General features: G+C 40.3%; 1 protein-coding gene across 4 annotated transcripts in view; it reads right to left on the reverse strand.

The window, feature by feature from the left end:
• lin52 (lin-52 DREAM MuvB core complex component) overlaps window positions 1–20,981 on the reverse strand; it is a 61,282-nt gene that overhangs the window by 18,201 nt on the left and 22,100 nt on the right. For 2 of the 4 annotated variants that reach the window (XR_005946314.1, XR_005946315.1), the window contains exon 6: window positions 8,877–9,151. The exons of 1 other annotated variant lie outside the window; for it this stretch is intronic. Coding sequence is in view for 1 of the 3 variants with exons in the window: in XM_041214999.1 (XP_041070933.1) it covers window positions 14,871–14,893 (23 nt within the window). In the remaining 2 variants the exon portion in view is untranslated. Of the gene's footprint in view, window positions 1–8,876; window positions 9,152–12,486; window positions 14,894–20,981 lie in introns of those variants that run through there. One more of the 4 variants, XM_041214999.1, reaches the window with a different exon arrangement.

Here is a 20,981-nt window from a genome sequence, read left to right on the forward strand (position 1 = left end):
CTTCACCTCTGATTCACAGAGATAAGCATTGTGGTGGTTTCACCAATCGCCCCGGCTGTGTTTTCAGCTCTTTTGGAGGTTGCATAGGATTTAGGTTCTCCATGTTCTCTCGAACTCCATAGAATAATATGTGAATCATCAGAGACTATTGGTTCTCTGTTCAGGTTTTCTTCCTGATCATATGGATAGTTAGTCCATTCCATTGATGGTCTTCTTTTTGTAGATATACATGTTTCTATTTCTTTTTCCCATTTCATTTTCAGTCTCTACAAGAAAAGATCTCAGACTTTGTGTCTTATCTAGTACTTGGCCTTCTCTATTCTGGTCTCTAATCCAGGCTGATTCACCTGGTGGAGTTCTGGTAAATCATGCACTCTATGGCGTTGATTGTAGTTACTAGTCTGATTTGATCATCCTCCTTCTCCTTTACTCTCTCTAAATCAGTTGCTTTTAGACATGGCATAAGTGTATGTGGAAGAACACAAAGTTGAGTCCGCAGTTGTTTTCCCATTAGAAGTTCTGAGGGAGCCAAACCATTTTTCAGTGGCGTAGAACAGTAGCTCAACAGTGCTCAGTTGACATCATCATTCTTTTTCCAACAAAGCTTTTGCCGTTCTTACTTCACTTTCAGCCTCCCTATTTCCCTGTGGATACCTGGACAAACTAGTTGTGTGGACAAATCCATAGTCTTCTGTAAATTTCTTGAACACTTCATTCGCAAATTGTGGCCATTGTATGAAATGACAAGATCTGGAATGCCATGTGTGGCAAAAATTTATTTTAATTGTTAGGAAATAGAGATAGTTTAAGTAAGATATATTGGTATTTGTGGGAGTTAGGAATGAGTTTTAGCTTTAATGTTTAAGTTTGATTTGTATTTCTGTATGTGTGTTAAGAAAGGATCAAGTTGAGTTTTACTTTCACTTTAAAAGGTGCTTGCATTTCTAATGAGAGTTTACAGCTGTAAGAGAAGTTAAGCAAATATAAGAGCAGAAAAACTGGGCTGTTGCCTAGCAACAGGTGTCCAGAAAGGCAGGTCCCTCCCACAGACACACACAAGAAACTAGAAGCAGCAGTTTTTGAGTTCAATTTTGAAGACAGCTGACAGGCAGCAGCAAGTAGCTGCCAGAGAGAGACTGGAGAAAAGGGGAGAGATAGCAAGTCCCAAGCTGAAGAAGAAAGTCCTCAAGAATCCAGGGGAGTGGAACAGGTGAAAGTCCCAAGCCATCCTTCTAATCAAAGGAAGGCCAGGAACCTGGAAAAAATCATGTTAAGTGAAGTTAAGAGTGAGGGGCAGAGAAAGGCTCCAAGCTTCAAGCTTAAAGCTCCAAGCTGCAGGAAGCAGAGTCCAGGCAATTTAAAGGCTTGAGAGAAGTCAGAAGGTCCAAAAAGGCAACTGAAGATCTATAACTTTTTGCTGTGGGCATGTGAAGCAGTGGTATAACTCTGACGGCTGAGTCGGTGAGACAGAGTGCGTGGAAAAAAGATGGAATGCATGTGGTGACCCAGGGGAGGGGAACATTAGAAGGAGAGTTTGAAACCGCGGAGGCGAACCCTTGCAGAAGGTGTCAGAGAGAAAGCATGGGTTTGGGAGAAGATTCCAAGGAGAGTTCTTGGAAAGTGGAGATTGGAAACCCTCGTGTTAAAAACAGAGTTCACTGAGACTGGTTGGCTCACAGCGTAAAGCATCGGGGGGGAGTTGAGGAGAGATCCATATCATCTGTCTGGGGTGGCATCTGTCACTTAGTTTCAGAGTGTGGTGTGTCTGAACTTAGGTCGCCAATTGGTTTATATGGACTGTACTTACTGTGAACATTAGAGTATAAGATAGCTTATGTAACTTGTGTTATCCTTACAAATCTGTATATATCTGTAAAGGTATAGTTGTGGGCGAAGGAGTATTGTAATGTAGTTCACCTTTTCTTGTTTAATAAATGTTTTATACTTTTGCTAAAAGTTCATTGCTGACTCCGGTGACTCTGTTCAGTATCCCCTCTCCACATATCTAAACAAACAAATAAAAGTTAGGGTCTAACAAGCTGGGTTCCATCCTGGGATCAGGCTTGTCCAGTGGTAACCTCAGCTGGGGATCACAACATAATGAATTAATGACTGCTCCTGAGGTTGCACCATGAAGACGTTTAACCTCAGTCCATCTGAAGTAATAGTCAGCTACAAGGAATATCTTCCCCTTGAGCTCGTAAAGTTCCCTTCCGAGTTGTTCCCATGGTCTGGATGGAAATGAGGATTCAGTGATTCTCTTTGCCCTTGGTGATGGATTGCAAAGGTGATGCAGTTCGAAAACATTTCCTCTAGTGATTTTGAGGTCCCTGGCCACCAAACTTAACTTCACACTCTATCATGACACTTAACAATGCCTAGATATCCCTGGTGTATTCTCTCAAAGATCTTGAGTTTGAGGGCTCTTGGTTTGACCAACCTCTCATCATAAAGCAGCAAGTCATCTACAACACTAGAAGTATTGTATCAGGATGAAATTGTTTGGAACACTTCCTGGCCATCCATTTTTGCACTTTTTTCAAACTTTAGCACATTCTTCATATGCTTTTTGTGCTTGTCAGATTTCATTCAGCCTCCGTGTTGTTGCTGGTAGGAATTTTGCAGTCAATGAGGTATATGACTCTACATCCTCGACAAGATTTATGTCCTCCTGTTCAAGTTTCTCAATAGGAATGTGTGACAATGTATGTTATTGTTTATTGTTTGCCTTGGTCAGGTTTGTCCAGTTCCTTCCCCTGCTGTTCCTGGTAAATCTTCTGCCCAGTTTCTTAAAAGGTTTTTAAATTCATCAACTTTAGAAACAAATTGTAGATCTGTGCAAGCTTTTCGACTGAACAGTGAACATTCTTGGTTGTGAATCACATACAAAGTTTCTGTGATTTCTCTTCCATTGTACTGGAGTTTAGCAGTTAGCTGTCAGTTGAATGTCTCCTGGACCGTGGAGTCATATGATTGCAGGCTGGAGGAAGTCTTGTTTTAACCACTGTTCTGTGTCTGAAAGATCTGAAATTCCTGTTCCAGTGTCTAACTTAAAATTTGTTTTATGACAAATGACAATAACATCTGTGGTCCAATAGTTCCCATGTGATCCTGTAACTTCTCCCAAGATTGGCACTTCATTATCTTTTTCTGCTTCAAATTCTTGAATGATACATGATCTTAGTTGTTTCTCCTTTAAGCTTTGTGTTAGGAGCTTTTTGCTGCAGCCGAATTAAAATGGCCTCTTCTTGCAAGAATGGCATCCGCATTTTTGGTGAGCATTCTTCATGTCGGTACAGAAGTTTTCCGCTACGAGAACACTGAATAACGGCAGCTGTTCACTCTTTCTCTGTTTTGGATCAAATGCGCTGTTCCTTCTATGTCCTACAAATTGAAATGTATCAGCCGTTTTTCTCCACGAGATTTCTTATTTGCCATGAATTAAAATCTGGTTTAGTCTTCTCACTTCTGCCTGCCTTGTTAACTGCACAGCCTTCAACAAGGTCAAATCTTCCCTCTGCTGAAAATCTGATGAAATCCCTTCTAAGACTCCTACAACAATGCAATTCAGGATTAATTCATCATTCAGGGCTCCATGTTCGCAATTCTCAGCTAATTGATATAAAGCGTTAATGAAGGAATCTATGCTCCCTCCTGGACTTTGGGTACACCTACTGAACTTTTCCCTCTATAATGGTTTCCTTTGAAGACTAAAATAAGTATCGAAGGTTTTGACAACTTCTTCATATGTCACCACAGGCGGAATTTTCCATGCCCATTGTGCAGACAAGATGGCAGGAAGGCCAAAAATTGGTTTCATGACATCATGAAACCAGTTTGCAATCGTCTGTTCCGCCCGTCAATGGCGGGCCACCTTTCCCACCGCCACAGGTTGGGAACTTCATTTTAATACATCTGCGTTTCATTATAAGCCCTGCTTGGTGAAATCATCCCCCAACACTGAATCATCCAAGCAGGTTGGTGCAATTGCATGCCGACATGTTTCACAACTGAACATAAGCGATGTGAACCTGTTGATCTGTTTGGTGGCCTCAAGAGGGTGAGGGCTGAGGAGGCAGTCTCAAGAGGAGATGAAGCCAGATGGAGATGTGAGGGTGTGTGTGAGACAGTGAGTGGTGATGTCCCTTGAGCTGGCAATGAGTGAGATGCCAGTGAATGTGTAATGGGCGATGAGTGTGACAGTTTAGAGTGATGAGATGGTTGCCTTATCCTGGAGGCACGGATGAAATCATTAATTTCTTTCTGCAAACCTCTTCTGTGTAATGTTCACACTGACCACCATTGCCACTGCCTCCCAAGCTGGAGTGGTGTCACTGATGGGTCTCCTGCGGCCAGAGCGGCGTCCCAGGGATGTGTCACTGAATCGGGGGGTTGCAGTCTTCTTGCCTTCCGGGACCATGTCTTCTGTGCTGCAGTCCCGGGCTGGAAGCACTGAGAGGTCTACATGCAGCTGTACTTTAAAAATGGCGCCTGGCATGAGGAAGCGGTAAGGTGACAGCATGGCAAGCGAATTGGAGGCCACCCACCAGCAAATCGGCATGCTTCCCAGGAATGCATGATTAATGAGGAAGGATTGGGAGGATACAGCATGAAAACCCGCCATTGTGGCCAGCGTGCAAAATGTCCTTTTTCTCACCCACTACGGCACTCCATGCAAATCTGGGATGATTCTGTCCCATGTCTTTGTTTATGCCCTGTCTAATCATTACATCATCTGCACTACTGCCTATGGCATGGGGAGGATACTGACCTGTTCCTTGCTACCCTTTTCTGCTAGTCCTGAAGCTGTTTTGTACCTGGTAAACCTGTGAGGCCAGTTCCGCCATTTGTTGGCTTGATCCAGGCCTTCCACATGGTCAAAGCACTCTTGTAAAGGTAGGATTTTCTCCATGGCTTTCCCTCAATGTAGCGAGTTCTGTTGAAGAGTTTCTTTTTCCCGCGCTGTCCTTGTCCTAAAGTCGATTCTCTTGCCGCTTCTTCCAGTCACTTGTTGCTTCTTTTGTCATGTTTTCCGCCATCAACATCTGTTATCATTGTTGTGGCTCTTATAGGGGGTTGCTCATGAGCTGGATTCACAGATAATGATGGAGGCAAGGGTATTGGTAAACTTTACATTTTACTGAACATTATACTAACTATATAACAATACAGGCCCAGCACGAGGCTCTACATAGAACTATCTCTCTCCATGCTCTGTTGTCATGAGATCTTACATCAATGGTGTTGTAGACTATATAGTTACATATTTACCATTAACCCTTTATACTAAATACACCTCACTTTCCTCTATTAAGGCACTCCTCTTTGACTAAGCCTTTGGTCATCTGACCTAATATCTTCTCATGTGGCTTGATGTCATATTTTGTCTTATAATATTGTGAAGTGCCTTTGGGGTGTTTCATTACACTAAAGGTGCTACATAAATATTATCTGCTGCTGTTGAAAGAGAAGTAGAGAGGTGGAGAGACTTAACAAGGAAATTTCAGAACTTAGGGCCTAAGCAGCTGAAAGCATGGCCGCTAATGGTGGAGCAATTAAAATCCAGGATATGTAAAAGACCAGAATTGGAAATAGCGGATATCTCAGAGGGTTGAGTAGCTGGGAGATGTTTGGAACATAGGAATAGAAGGAGACCATTCAGCACACTTCGCCATTTAATACAATCATGGCTGATTGAACACTTCAATGCCTTTTACCCACACTATCCCCATAACCCTTTACGTTATTGTTAATCAGAAATCTAGCAATCTTAAACATGCTCAATGACTGAGCTTCCACGATTCTCCAGGGTAGAGAATTCCAAAGATTCACAACCCTCTGAGTAAAGAAGTTTCTCATCTCGGTCCTAAGTGGCTTCCCTCTTATTTTGAAATTGTGTACCCTGGTTCTAGACTCCCCAAGGAAACATCTTAGCTGCATCTACCCTGTCCATTCCTTTAAGTATTTTGTCGGTTTCAATGAGATCACCTCTCATTCTTTGAAACTCTAGAGAATACAGGCCCAGTTTGCCCAATCTTTCTTCAGAATAAGGTAGTCCCGTCACCCCGGAACAAATCTGGTGAACCTTCATTACACTCCCTCTATGGCAATAATATCCTTTCTGGGGTAAGGGGACCAAAACTGGACACACTACTCCAAGTGTGGTGTAACCAAGCTTCTATACAATTGAAGCAAGACTTCACCACTCCTGTACTCAAATCCTCTTGCGATAAACTCTAACATTCCATTAGCCTTCCTAATTGCTTGCTGCACCTGCATGTTAGCCTTCAGTGACTTATGGACAAGGACACCCAGGTCCCTTAGTACATCTACACATTCTAATCTCTTACCATTTAGTAAACACTCTGCACATCTGTGCCTTTTACCAAAGTGGATAACCTCAAATTTTTCCACATTATATTCCATCTGCCATGTTCTTGCCCACTCACTAAGTCTGTCCAAATCCACCTGTAGCCGCTTTACATCTTCCTCACAACACACATTCCCGCCTAGCTTTGTATCATCCGCAAACTTGGAAATATTACATTTGGTCCCCACACCCAATCATTGATATTTATTGTGAACAGCTGAGGTCCAAGTATTGATCTTTGTGGTACCCCACTAGTCACAGCCTGCCAATGCGAGAATGACCTGCTTATTCATACTCTGTTTTCTGCCTGTTAGTCAATCCTTAATCCATACCAGTATATCGCTTCCTTTCTCATGTGCTTTTATTTTGCTAATCAGCCTCTTGTGGGGGACTTTACCAAATACCTTCTGAAAATCCAAGTATACCACGTCCATTGACTCTCCCTTATCAACTTTGTAACAGCCACAAAAAACTCCAACAAGTTTGTCAAACATGATTTCCCATTTGCAAATCCATGCTGACTATGCCCAATTAGATCATGATTATCAAATATCCATTTATCACATCCTTTTTAATAGATTCTAACATTTTCCTTATGACTGATGTAAGGCTAACAGGTCTGTAGTTCCCTGTTTTCTCCCTCTTTCCTTGAATAGTGGAGCGACATTTGCTACCTTCCAATCTTCAGGAACCATTCCAGAATCTATAGAATTTTGAAGAATGATTACCAATGCATCCACTATCTCTATAGTAACCTCATTCAACAATCTGGGATGCAGAATATCAAGTCCTGGGGCCTTATCAACTTTCAGTCCCATTAATTTCTCCAATACAAAATTCTTACTTATGTTAATTTTCTTCAACTCCTCATTCTCCCTAGTCCCCTGGACCTCTAAATCTGGGTGATTTCCTGTATCTTCCTCAGTGAAAATAGATAAAAAGTAATCATTTGGCTTCTCTCCCATTTCTCTATTCACCATTATGAATTCTCCTGACTCTGCCTGTAATGGACCCACATTTGCCTTAGCCAAACGCTTCCTTTTTACATACCTAGAGAAGCTTTTACAGTCCATTTTAATGTTTTTTGCTAGATTACATTCATATTCTATTCTCCCATTCTTTACCAGTTTCTTGGTCTTCCTTTGCTGTATTCTAAAAACCTCCCAATCCTCAGGTTTACCACTATTTCTGGCAACTTTATAAGCCTTTTCTTTCAATCTTACACAATCCTTAGCTTCCTTTGTCAGCCATGGTTGACTGACTTTTTTGGGTTTTTGCACCTTGAAGGAATATATTGGTGCTGTAAGCTATGTAATAGTTCTTTGAAGACTATCCATTGCCTATGCAAAACATAGGATGTTTGAAAAAAAGAATGAAAATTTTAAAATCAAGGTGTTGCTTAACTGGAGGCCAATGTGGGTCAGCAAGCACATGGGAGATGGTGAATGGAACCTGGTGCAAACTAGGACATGGGGCAGCAGAGTTTTGGTTGACCTCATTCTAGAGGGTAAAACGTGAGATGCTGGTCTGAAGTGCATTGGAACAATCAAGTCTGGACTGGAGGCAACAAAAGCCTTGATGAGAGTTTCAGCTGAGCTGAGGCAGAGGTGGGCAATGTTAAGAAGGTAAAAGTAATTCTAATCATATTTACATGTTACATCTACTCATTAGGTGTAAGCTGATATTATGAATTCAGGTCTAGCATCAATATCCTCTCAGGTTCTGTGGCCTCAGTGGCTCCTGTAAGAGTGCTTTGCCTTTATGTGAGTTTAAGCACACTGCCTCATATCTACTTTGATGATAGCCTAATTCAGGAGCATAACAATAGCATCCTCTTGTGATATGGACTGAACAAGCATGTCTTTGGCACACATGTTTCTGCCTATCTCAATGAAGGAAGACCTAGTGCATACTTAATGAGAAGAAGCCTGATAAAAATCATTAAGCTGTTTCATTTCACAGCACATTGAATGTACAGAATAGCTTTTAAGAGTGGACTTAGTTAATTCAACCCGTACAACAAGAAAACATTAGATATTAGCCTGTATCGAGAAGTCATCTTAATTGACTTTAATAAGGTGGCTATACTACAGTACCTTTAATAAGCTGACTATACTACACTTCAGTGAAAGCCCTCACAGCTTTCCCTTTAACAAACATAACTACCTTTGCAGTATACCCATTTTCAACACCTCCATCCTTTTAGGTACCACTTCACAGACAGACAGTCAGAAATCAATAACTCCCCACCACAACAGATATAGTGTTGTTTTTCTTATGACAAGCTAGACAATTGCTCATGCTTTAGTCTCTGAAGGAAACAACTTATATTTAGCAGATGAACAATTATTTGTCTAAATGTCTTTTTTAGAAACTTGTGAGGATATACTTTTCATAATAAAGCAACATTGACAGTAAGTTTTATTTTCAAATCATTTGAGTGGAAAAATGATCAAAAATTCCTGAAATGAGAAAGTTGGTGAAGCTTAATTTTCCATTTACTTACCTTGCCATCCTCCCAGCTCCTGAGATTTGCATTCCCATGCTATGAGGTGCCATACCATCTGAGTCCTGCTTGCTCCTTGCTGTCAGCCAAAACCTTTAAGTTCCTTAAGCACCTTTTAAAAGTATCAATTTTTAAAGCACTCAAAGTGCTTAATCATAAAGTTGTTCCTGGTCACAGCGCACTCAAGTTTTAGCAAAAGAAGACTTCTGGGAGACAGGAGGGTGTCAGTTCAGAGTCTGGGTGGTGGGCAATTGTGCAGCTGAAGCCTTGGGATCCTGGTGGAGGTAGAGAAAAGTGCAACAACAAGTGAGGACACAGAGTCCTGTGAAGGGAATGAAACAACTGTTAGGGATTTAGGTTCCTTATGGGATAGGGAAGTTGGTAGAGGTTGGTGGTTAAAGGGTTGTAGCAGCCAGTGTGGATTTGAGAGTTGGGCCAGTGGAGGGAGTGGTGGTGGTTGTGGTGGGGGTGGGGAGTGGGGCAGCAGGAGCTGCAACAGTCCAGGATCAAGCATGAGTATTTGCTATTTAAATTAGACTGTGTTTTCATGCGTCCACCATTTGCACTGCGAACGTTACCTTTGATGTGCTGGTTATGGCCCTGACCAGTTTTCTCCTCCAACTGATGCCACAGGTGGTTTGCAATCCTAAGCAGCAACGTTCCCTATTATTACCAATTCCCATGTGAATGAAGAAAAGAGATGAGCAGATAGAAACACTAAGACAACAGAAACACATGTAGGCAATGACACAGGATTTGGCGGGTTCCAAAAATGTAATTTACAAAAATATATTTTTTTAACGTCAGCATCAAGGTCCCAGTATTTTGGTGATGTCATGTCAATGACACAAATTACATTTACAAAGCACTCATTGTATATTAAGAAATCTCAATCTTTTTGAAAGCAGTAGATAACAGGGAAGATATCAAGAAGCAGGGAGAAAAGGTACGGGGTTTAGAAGGTGACGAAGTGGAAATGCCGAAGGATGGAGTTACTAGTGGGACATAGTGGCTGAAGGAATGGTTGCCAGTGGCAGATATATGATGTCAGTTGAAGGAAGAGATATGGTCCAGAGCACAGCTGGTAGATCTCAGGTGACTGTGTGTAGGGAAGGAGGTTCAGAGTTGGAGAAGAACAAGGTGGCAGGGTGGGTTTGTCTTGTGGACAGATCTGAAGGTGAGAACAAGATTCTCAACTTTCAATTACTTTACCTCAAGGATTCACAAATTTTCATTGTTCATAGTGGGAAACAACTAGCCAATTTCAACACAATTTGGCAGGAAAGCATTAAGTAAGTCATAATTATAACATTTTACTGGGATGCTGCAGGTTCCATTTCTCATGAATATTGTAGGATTAATGGGATCCTGCATTATCTTGTATGGCAGTGATGGAAATTCACATATCATCAATTAAACATTTTAATCAACAGAAAATTAAACAGCTACTAAGCCTCTTGTCATCAAGCCAGCTGTTATTTTACAGCATCGAACAGACAGCTCTTCTGATCATAGAAGGAACGATGCTAACATTGCCTTTAATAATAAACACCCAAATGTATTTAATCTGTACAAATTGGAGGTTTGATGAGTGTAACATTAACAAGATGCTAAACTAGTATTTAAGTACCAATTTACTGATGGTCAAACAGACCCAAATGCTCGACTTAATTAATAGAAAATTCAGCTCCAAATACAAATATAATGGTACAGGCATAATCATTGTAAATAATGATTTTGTGTTTTCCAAAATCTTCTACTACTTTGAGCAGATTTATGAACATTTCTATTAATTAATGAATAGCTGTGTAACTTTGAATTAGATCCAAAGCAAAGTCACTGCTGTATTAGCTTGAAGCACAAAAACACAGGAGTCATAAACCTGAACACATCCATAATATTCAAAATTCCCAAGGGAAATGCAAAGAGGAAGCCATGTGCTTCACTATAGACAGAAACTGTTTCTCTACTTGTTCATGAATGCTGCCCTATGCTGATTACGTAAAAGCAGGGTGAGGGGCAAGTTAATCTGTACAATCATATTCTAATTGATACTTTAAACTCTTTACAAAAACAGAAACAGAAATACCTGGAAAAACTCAGCAGGTCTGGCAGCATCGGCGGAGGAGAGCACAGTTGACGTTTCGAGTTAGTTCTGCTGAAGGGTCGTGAGGACTCGAAACGTCAACTGTGCTCTCCTCCGCCGATGCTGCCAGACCTGCTGAGTTTTTCCAGGTATTTCTGTTTCTGTTTTGGATTTCCAGCATCCGCAGTTTTTTGCTTTTATCTTTAAACTCTTTACATTGAGTAGTATTGTGGCACAAATATATAGTACAAACATACAGTGCCTGAGGATTAGAGAGATGGGGCTTCATCTCTTCCCCCTACGGACAAAAACTCTCCTTTCAGCGAGCATTTGTTCTCATCAATGTTACAGTAAAATGTTCAGACCAGAGGGGAGAGAAAGCTAAATCGACGGATGAGTTTCTGCGCTTCTCTTAATGACTGGCTAAAGAAGCAAAGGTTTAGTAATAAATGAAAGTGTGAAAGAATGAAAATGTGACAAAAATTGATTTTTTTTCCCCCACTGTCTTTGTCTCATCTATTTAATTCTACTCAAGAAGTTCCATAAGCATAGAACTAAAATTAAAGCCAGAACTTGGTGAAGCCAGTAAGTGTAATGAGTTGGCATGTAAATGCTGGATCTTGCATACCTTAGCGGCTATGTTGTTCAATTTACAGACTCAAATCCAGTATGTTATTGCACCAGTGTACTATCACTGCAAGGACACGTAGCTTTAAGATGGTTCCAATGTAATAGAAAAAATTGAAACCCACAACAGCTCCCGGTGTAAACTGGCTGGTACCTCATAGGGATTACAGGTCAAAACCCTAAGTCGTCAGCTCTTGTCATCAGGTACTCAACTTCAAAATACTGCACACCAATATGGTACCAATCTGCCCACAAAACTTGCGATCAATTTGCAACTCAACAATGCGCATTGTCATAGGTACTGTTTGACTAACTCACATTCCCTGGCTCCCAGTCCTGAGCAACATTGCCACCCTTCATATAAGAAGGGTAATTGCAACAGGCAAGCTACTGGAGAAGGTCTACTCCAATTCAAGCCTACCCCTAATCAAGGACCTCAACTCAACAGCAGTATCCCTTCCCTCATGCCATCCCATATGGTTAAATCCACCACGCCGAGGAGTAACAGCTGGGGACCTATGGCAGGAAGACTGGCAGGAGAAAACATCCCCAGAAACCACACTTGCATCATAGACCCCACTACTCGTTCAATCGGCTTTGATCTCCCAAGGCAACAGTGGGCCCTTTTAAACCATTTCTGGACTGGCCAAAGCCTCTGTGCAGCCACCTATCATCAGTGGGTTCGCCAGATCAACCAGGCTGCAGCCCAAACAAGGACTCTCAATGTCGAGGAGTGTCCTCTGACTAAATTAAAAGGGGGATTAAAGATTTCCATCTAGTCACTGACAAGGCTGTTGCTTGGCTCTGTGACCATGAACATGCTAAATAAATAAAATGTAACAGAAGATAAGATTATTTTCCTGTGGCATCACATGGAGAATAAGAATTAACCAGGAGTGATTACAAGTTGGTGATTTATTAAAGGATTCAGGCAGTTTACAGATTGAATAATTGTACATTATTAAACAGAATAATGAAAGTAATTAGAAGATTATAATCTATTGATAAATTCAGTTGATTTCATATATATTTTACTAAGGAATATTTAGAAGTGAGCATTCAAAGGATGTTCAAATGGTGCCACAAAGCACAAGCATGAAGCTGTAGTATTCCATTATCACATCAAAGAAGGCAAGTTCAGCACTGTACCTCCAGAAGGAATTCAAGGTGTAATATTCAGATACACACTTTATAGCAAAAATAGCCATTCTATGCATTGGAAAATGGGTACATGCTCAACAGGTGGTGCAGCTGACTCTCAAATAGCCAACACTTGCATGCTCAACAAGTGATGCAACTGACTCCCATACAAATGGCCTTCAATTCCACCTTCCTGCCACAGCCAAGGGTATTGGATCAGATCTCATCAGGTTATCTGAATCCCATAGGATGGTGAGGTACCTTACCTAGGAGTGAAGTATCCAATCCCAATGCCTTGCCTTGCCTGAATCACAACTGGCTCTTGCAGATCATGTGGTGGAATTGACCTCACTGGCAAATAAACTAATTTCCTACATTGCCCCAAACGTTCAAATCAAGGTATATGAAATAGCAGAAAACAAGGGCAAATAAGAGATTGAATATAAAAAACACTCCCTGCTATATCTATAAAGCACTAGAGTTTGCCATTTTGTGACAAACGATTCTATGATTCCACTTACAAGCTATATAGTGGCTGCATAACTAACCACTCAAACTTTTAATTGGCAGAAAACAGGTTAAGTAGCTATGCAGAAAAGGACAGTAGTGTATATGTAGTTAAAATGCCATTTTGAGATGCTACAGTGTGTAATCTTTACTTAATGGATTTAAAGCCCATTCTCTCTGGGCTGATCACACAGTATGCACAGTAGAGAGGAAAAGTCAGCCCCTTCCTCTCCCTAGCCACCTGATTCTGATGTTTGTGTTCAGGATTCAATTACACAGTTATTGATACCTCACAACGATATTTAAAATGCAGACGTGAAGCCTGATTTCCCATGGGCCTGCTCCTCTTTATTTCAATGCTGGCGTCCCTAGGTGAATTCCTAAGGCGTCCATATTAATGGGTCTTCAGTCTGGATTCATTCATTAAACACTCCGCAAGGTTTATGATGCTCTGATTATTAGCCGACAAGTCGTTGAATTTCAATTTACTTATGCAAATGTGTTTTCTCCTTGAATTTCCTGAAAAAAATACTACAGGCTGGTCCAGTAAACTCAAACTTTATATGAACTAAAAGGTTTTAATTAATTTCTTCCCCCACCCCTCCCAACCCAAGAGATAAGCAGCTAATTTTTTGTTATTAGCTATGGTTATAATTTTATTTTAAACTTGCGTTGTGTAGAATATTTTACTTGCCAGTTTTAACCTTCTCCAGGACTCCAATTAATGTTATACACCTCAATTCAAAATAGTGCAAAGATTACACTGTTGAATTTAAAGAGGAGTTGGATAGATTTTTGAAATATCAGAGAGTTGAGGGCTATGAGGAGCTGGCATAAAAGAGGAATTGAGGCCTGGGGCAGATCAGCCATGATCTTATTGAATGGCGGGGCAGGCTTGAGGGGCCAAATGGCCTACTCCTGCTCCTATTCTTTATGTTCTTATGAATTCTATTAGAAACAAATATTTTCACTGCTAGCAGAATAGTAATTGTAGCACATAGAGAGAACAAATACACAAGAGTGATAACCGAACAGTAATTGAGGGTTCAGTTGGCTTATAGATGAACCACTGGATACCTCAGGCTCAGTTACAGGCCTTCATCTAATAAAGATGTTCAGATGCCTTGTTTATAGCTAGCTGGGAATGATTAGAACCACAGAGCACAGAAGGAACCCATTCAGCACATTGTGACTTTGCCAGCATTACAAAACAATAATGTCAAAATATTATTGACTGCAACAGGGACCCAAGGTGAGATTATAGATTCAAAGTTTACCCTCAGTATGTTTTTTCACAACATTATATGCTGTGAATTTCATACCAACGGTTTTAAGTCTTGGGTTTGTAATTGCTACCAGTGGCTCCCAATAGGTTCTATGCAACTGATGGGTGAAAATGTTCATCATGAAGGATTTACATAACCCCTGCAGATTTAATACTAATTATAGCCGATTACTAGGAAATAACACAATTAGAAATAAAAATGCAAATGTCTGACCATTCACTGACAGTAACTCATGCACTGATTTCTAGATAAGATGGGCTGTCCTGCCACAATGAAACTGGTAGCTAGTATAATAATGCTACAAATAACCATTTTAATTAAAACAAATAAAAACATAAAATGCTGGAACTACCAGGCCAGTCTGTCAGCAGCTGTGGAGAGAGAAACAGAATTAACGTTTAAGGTCTGTGAGCTTTCATCAGAACTGGGAACTAAAAAAAAGTAATAATAGAGTTTGAGCAAGTGCTGGGAAGCAGAACAAAAGGGAAGGTCTGTGTTTGAGTGGAAGGTAGGAGGGATTAAATGACAAAAGGTTTCTTAGTGTAGGGCCAAAGAGAGTGATAATTTATGAATAAAGAAACAAAAGATGTGTCTAGAGGAGGTGTGAATGGCAGGAATCTGAATAGCCGTCAAGGAAAGTAAGAGATAAATGAGAGAGAAAAAAAGCAAATCAGCAAAGAAAAACAGAACAAGATGGGGGTGGAAGTTACTATCTAAAGTTGTTAAATTCAATGTTGAGTTTAGAAGGCTGTAAAGTGCCCAGTCAAAAGGTGGGGTGCTGTTCCTCGAGCTTGCATGAGCTTCATTAGAACATTACAGCAGGTCAAGGACAGAAATACCAGAGAGGGAGAAAGGTGGGAAATTAAAATGACAGACAATTGGAAGCTCAGGGTCACCCAGGAACTGGGGAGCCTATCGTTCCCTGTTGCTTTCTCTATGGCAATGCCACAGCCAATCAGAATTGACTTGCCAACCAATCAGCATCCTTTTCTCCTGCAGCATAAGTTGTTGTGATTGTTTGAAATTTGGCATTCTTGTGTTTGTCCTGATGAGTGTAAGATGAAAAGCTTCAGCAACATGTCTCTCTTTCCAGCAATATTCAAGTTCCGTACTACCAAGCAATCATTCATTGTGATCTTGGCTGATTTGTATTTCAATTCCATCCATTTGCCTTGACTCCATCTCCTTTTATACCTTTGACTAGCAAAAATAATCTATTGCTCGCAGATTTTAAATTATTAATTGAGGTAACATCTACTGCTTTTTGTGGGAGAGAGTTCCACGCTTCTACCATTCTTTGCATGAAGAAGTGTTTCCTAAGCTCTCTCCTGAATGGCCTGGCTCAGATGTTAAGTTTTTATCACTTTGTCCTAGACTTTTCCACCTGTTGGTGTGTTTAAAATGGGGCTTGACAAAGATACTGACTGTTGCGAAGATGCAATTCTTCTAGCACAGGCCACCCATTAGATATCACAGCTGTCACCAAGAAGACCTTTACAGCTGAGCACAAATACACATGCAGTTTCCAGCATGGCTCCCTGGTGCAGTGATCAGTTTTGGTACCCCTTCTAAAATCGGCTAAGTTTGAACACAACGGCAGAAAATTTACACCTAAACCTTCAGGAATGAGTTGGCACTTTCAATCTAAATCACACTATAACACATTAATAAAGAAAAATCCTGAGACAAGCGATTTTTATTAATCCAAGTGAAAAGACCAGCTCATTGTGTTGTTTTGCAGGTCTGCTGGCTAGCAAGAATTTACTGGGATCTGATGGGTCCTTCTCCACCTGACTGTCATTTCCACTTCTGCAAAGAAATCTCCACATTGAGAAATAAATATTACATTCAGCAGCAGCCGATTCCAGTGATGCTGCATTTCCACTTGCAGAAATAAAAAATATGTCCTTGATCATTGAGCATTTTTATATATATTATTTCTTTAGGATGAATGCACTTTTACAGCTTTTCAACCTTCCCCGCCCCAGAAAATGTCACCAATTCTTCCCTCTTTAGAAGACATCAAATCCTTGCTGGGTTATATCCCCTAGGTGCCAGTCAGGCTCCGATATCTCATCCACTGGCCATTAGTCATGTGCGTCATTCTTGCTGGATGAGTGCTGACAAGCGATTTGATCACTGAAAGCATCATCGTGAAATTCAATTCTGTCCCGACCTGGCATACACACAGACGTTCCCAACAGGAATCACTGAATAGCAATTGGGGGCAGGAATTCTGCTTCATTTCATACTCCCTCATCAAATGAAACAATTTCAATTATGATGGTCCTATTACCATTTCAACCAGGAAAAGCTTAAACTTTTCTGGTCTGACTGACTCAGCTGCTTACTTTGGAAAAATAAGATAAATGGCCATGTTTCCATAGATAGAGATATTTTGGGAAGGCCAATTAAGACCACAATGGGTTCAAATATTACCTTTGCACCTCCTAGATATGGGCTCAAATCTACTGAGGCTGATGGGATAAAGCTCTCTTTTTCACGGCTACAAGGAGCCTGCATCAAAGACAGAAACGTTTTCACTTATATAGCACCTTTTACAACCTCAGTAAAGCACTTCACAGCCAATGAAATATTTTTTGAAGTGTAGTCACTGTTGTAATGTAGGAAATGTGACAGTCATTTTGCATACAATAGACTCCCACAAACACCAATGAGATAATGACCAGATAATGTTTTAGTGATATTAACTGAGGAATAAATATTGGCCAAGGCACCGGGGATAACACCCACTCTTCTTCAATTTAGTGTCACTGGACCCTATGCATCCACCTGAGAGGGCAGATGGGGCCTCTGTTTTTAATGTCTCCCTCAGTACTGCACTAAAATTTCAATTAAGATATTTGTTTTCAAATATCTGGGGTAGGTCTTGAATCCATGACTTTCTGACTAAGAGGCAAGAGTGCTACCAACTACGCCACTGTTGATACAACTTAGTGGAATCAGATAACCGCTTTTCAGTGCAAATAGACATTAAATTGGCAGAAAAGCCAATAGAATGCCTGTTGTGAGAAATTGAAAACTTAACAGGCATTGCAGAGGATGTTGTTTTGAGGTTGAGGTTACAGCGCACAGTTAGCACAAAGCAGAGGGAGCTTTACTCTTAACCTTTATTCTTCATTCAGCATACATGGTCTGGGAATGTTGGCACTAAATAGAAAAGTATTCCAGTTCACAGCGCAGGCAGACCTAAATACAATAAAGTCGATCAAAAAATGTTTTTTTTCAAAAGGCTAGACAGAACCATCTTCTCCATTTTCCTCTGCTGTACCCATGCCTAACAGCAACATATGCCCCCCATGTCACAAGATAACAATCTGGGGACTTCAATCAGATGCAAACAAATGCATTATTCAGATATCTTTTAACTTATATATTCATCGCCTAATACAGTTATGGTTCATTGCTCTGTTTCAAAGTGCAACTAGGTTAACCAATTTTGTTCATATATAATTGTTAAGAATGCAGAAATGTCTGGATTTAAAATAAACATCATCTCTGCCATGAAATGAGCAGGGAAGAGGCTGAAAGATTCACAAATAATCATTTGTGGGCACATGTGTTTATAAGAACTGATTATTTAGGTCCCTCCTACAATTGTAGATATAAATAAAGTTATTATAGAAAATCATTGTAAATCAGCTAAAAATGAGATAACTGACCAACAGAGGACTTCACTAAATAACACTGCACTCACTCAATCTCATAATGCCCAGCAGGCTGACAGACATTCAAACAGGTGATTTATTTCTAAAGAGCTTCATTAGGAAGCCAGAAACACAAATTCACAAAAAGAAATCAGGGACCTAATGAACCCATTTCAGATCAAACCACACTCATTCCTTGGTTAATCCTCTTAGCCATCAGCTTCTCCTTTTTCTAATCTGATTCTCTGCGGAAAAATAAAAAGGATTTTTTTTTTATATACGACAAACTGTTAAATGCTTGTGGAGGAAAGTTAAGCAGAGTAGATAAAATCCCTTGCAAATAGTTGATCCTCTTTGTCATTTAATTTGCATTCTGGGTGACTTAAAGTCATAAAATCTGCTCATTGACCACTGCCTTTAGCTGGAGGTCAAACTTAAGAGAACAGGAGCAAGACACACCTGCACAAGTTTCCAACAAACTCACACAGTAAAGTGAGTGTGGCATCTAGCATGGGGGCAATTCATAGAATAGGAAAATAATGGCATTCACCATTATTAGTTTGCAAATAATCCAGCAATTTGTGATAAAGTAAAGATATAAGTTCCGATTCTCTACAAATTGCTGAACGATTTGCATGGTCCTGCCATTAGCCTCACAAAATGGGAAAATTGAAACCTTGCTGTGAGCCTCTTCACTGAAATGGATCGTATTTCATGAAATTGCTAGACTTACATTGTTAATGCAAATTAATCTTAAAATTAATTGAAATCCTGGAACTCCCTCCCTAACAGCACTGTGGGTGCAACCACACCACACGGACTGCAGCGGTTCAAGAAGGAGCTCACCGTCACCTTCTCAAGGACAATTAGACATGGCAATAAATGCTGGCCTTGACAGCAATGCCTACGTCCACTGAATGAACAACAAAGTAATAATCTTGTCATGAGCATTTACCGCTGATAATTCATCTTATAAGAACCCTGCTAATGACATGATTTATAGTCTGAGCATAACACTCAAATTTGGAGGCCCAGAAAAGGGCCAAGGAAACAGAGGAGTCTCACACTAGCAGGTAGTGAATTGTTCCTATAGGTTTTAATGTTTTTTAAATCTGTATTAGCAGTAGTTTTGTGCCTGTTTTCCAAATCTTGTTAGTGCTTAAGCCAATAATTTTCAGGATACAAAGTTGTCTCGACATTCAGAAATGCAAATAAGATGGATTTCTTTCTGAAAATAATTTTAAGATACAGTTTGTGTGATTTGATATATGACATTGTACATGTAGTGCGTTTGGAAAGAAAAAGATGATTTGGGGCCTATAGTTCCCAAAGCTTTCCACCACTGGGGTTTTCCTCATGTCATTTCTAGACTAACTGATAGAAATTGATTGCCATGATTAGTCAACAACATCATTGTCATTGCATCATGTGACAACCAGGATGGTAGAAGGTGAACCATATGCACCACTGACATTAGTTATCTAGCAATTCCTGTTTCCTTGAAAGCAGTTCTATTGTTTCTGAACATGATAGTCAAGGCTCTATACTTCACGTTAAGAATGTTTTACATTTCGCACAACTATCCTGGCATGCATAGCTATTCACGGACCAAAATCCGCAACAATTCCCAAACATAACTGGGTACAGTATTCTCTTCTTCTGGCTGTTTTTTAAAAAAAGTTCTTAATTTTCCTGCGTGTCTTTTCTCTCTCTCTACTAATCCAGTCCCTTCCTTTCCCTCTCTTTAGTTTTCTTCCTGTCTATAATTTGACTCAAATTCACCTGATTTGCTCTCCATCATTTGTTTTGTTTTCTTCTCGACCTTTCTGTTTCATTGGTTAAGGAGATATAGACTATTGGACATAATGTTTACAAGGTCCCAGACATGACACTGACAATGCTATGCCATTACTAAAATGCATCTGCAGCAAATTGCAACATGATCTGAAGCATGAGGTATAAAGTTCAATTAACAATGCTCATCGTGAGATGTACCATTCCACTGCCTATTATCAACCTCTCATTTCATACACACCAAAAACGTCAACTCATCAAATTCTGTTGATTGTATTGTATCTCAAAACCAAAGAGTATACTGAATGAAAGTTGCATCTTTGAGATGAGAAGGGTGCAAAAGGCAGTGTAATCATAAAGATGGAGCATGTAACTGTGGAACACCCCCTCACAAGCCTTTGAACTCCAAGAAGGTAAGAGCTTCTGAAATTCAAATGGCACAAATAAACTACTCAAGGCCCTTCTTGTGGTGATGCCATCTCACTCCTTGTCATATTAGTTTTGTACATAGCCCAGCCTGTATGTTACCTTCTGTGTAACACATACCATTCAGCACATTATCTTCTGTAACATGCTTCAGCCTGTGTGTTATCCTTTATGTAAAACACCAGCTTTTGTGTCATTCCATACACATTAACAGAGAAGCTAATGAACTCCTTTGTGCATCTCCGACATTTTGTAGTGGTTAATTCTTGTCATGGGCATGTCAGCCACCTCTTCCCCACTTTCTCCTTGGCTGTAATCTCTCGCACTGGAACATGCAGTATCAGGAGACTTTTTTTGTGTAAAAATGCCTTCCATTACACAACTAATTTGTTAGCCTTTGGTTCAGATTTGATTCAGCTTCAGGTGAAATGTTAGAGGCTACTCAGTATCAGAGAGGGAGAGAGAGAAAGGGAGGGATGTGGAGATGGACAGCAGTATCACAGCGATAAATTCTTTATAGGCCACACTGGTGACCAGATGGGTTTGAAAACACCCACTAGGCTCTTCTTGA

This window comes from Carcharodon carcharias, chromosome 20 (assembly GCF_017639515.1).
Source record: "Carcharodon carcharias isolate sCarCar2 chromosome 20, sCarCar2.pri, whole genome shotgun sequence".
NCBI classification, from domain to species: Eukaryota; Metazoa; Chordata; class Chondrichthyes; order Lamniformes; family Lamnidae; genus Carcharodon; species Carcharodon carcharias.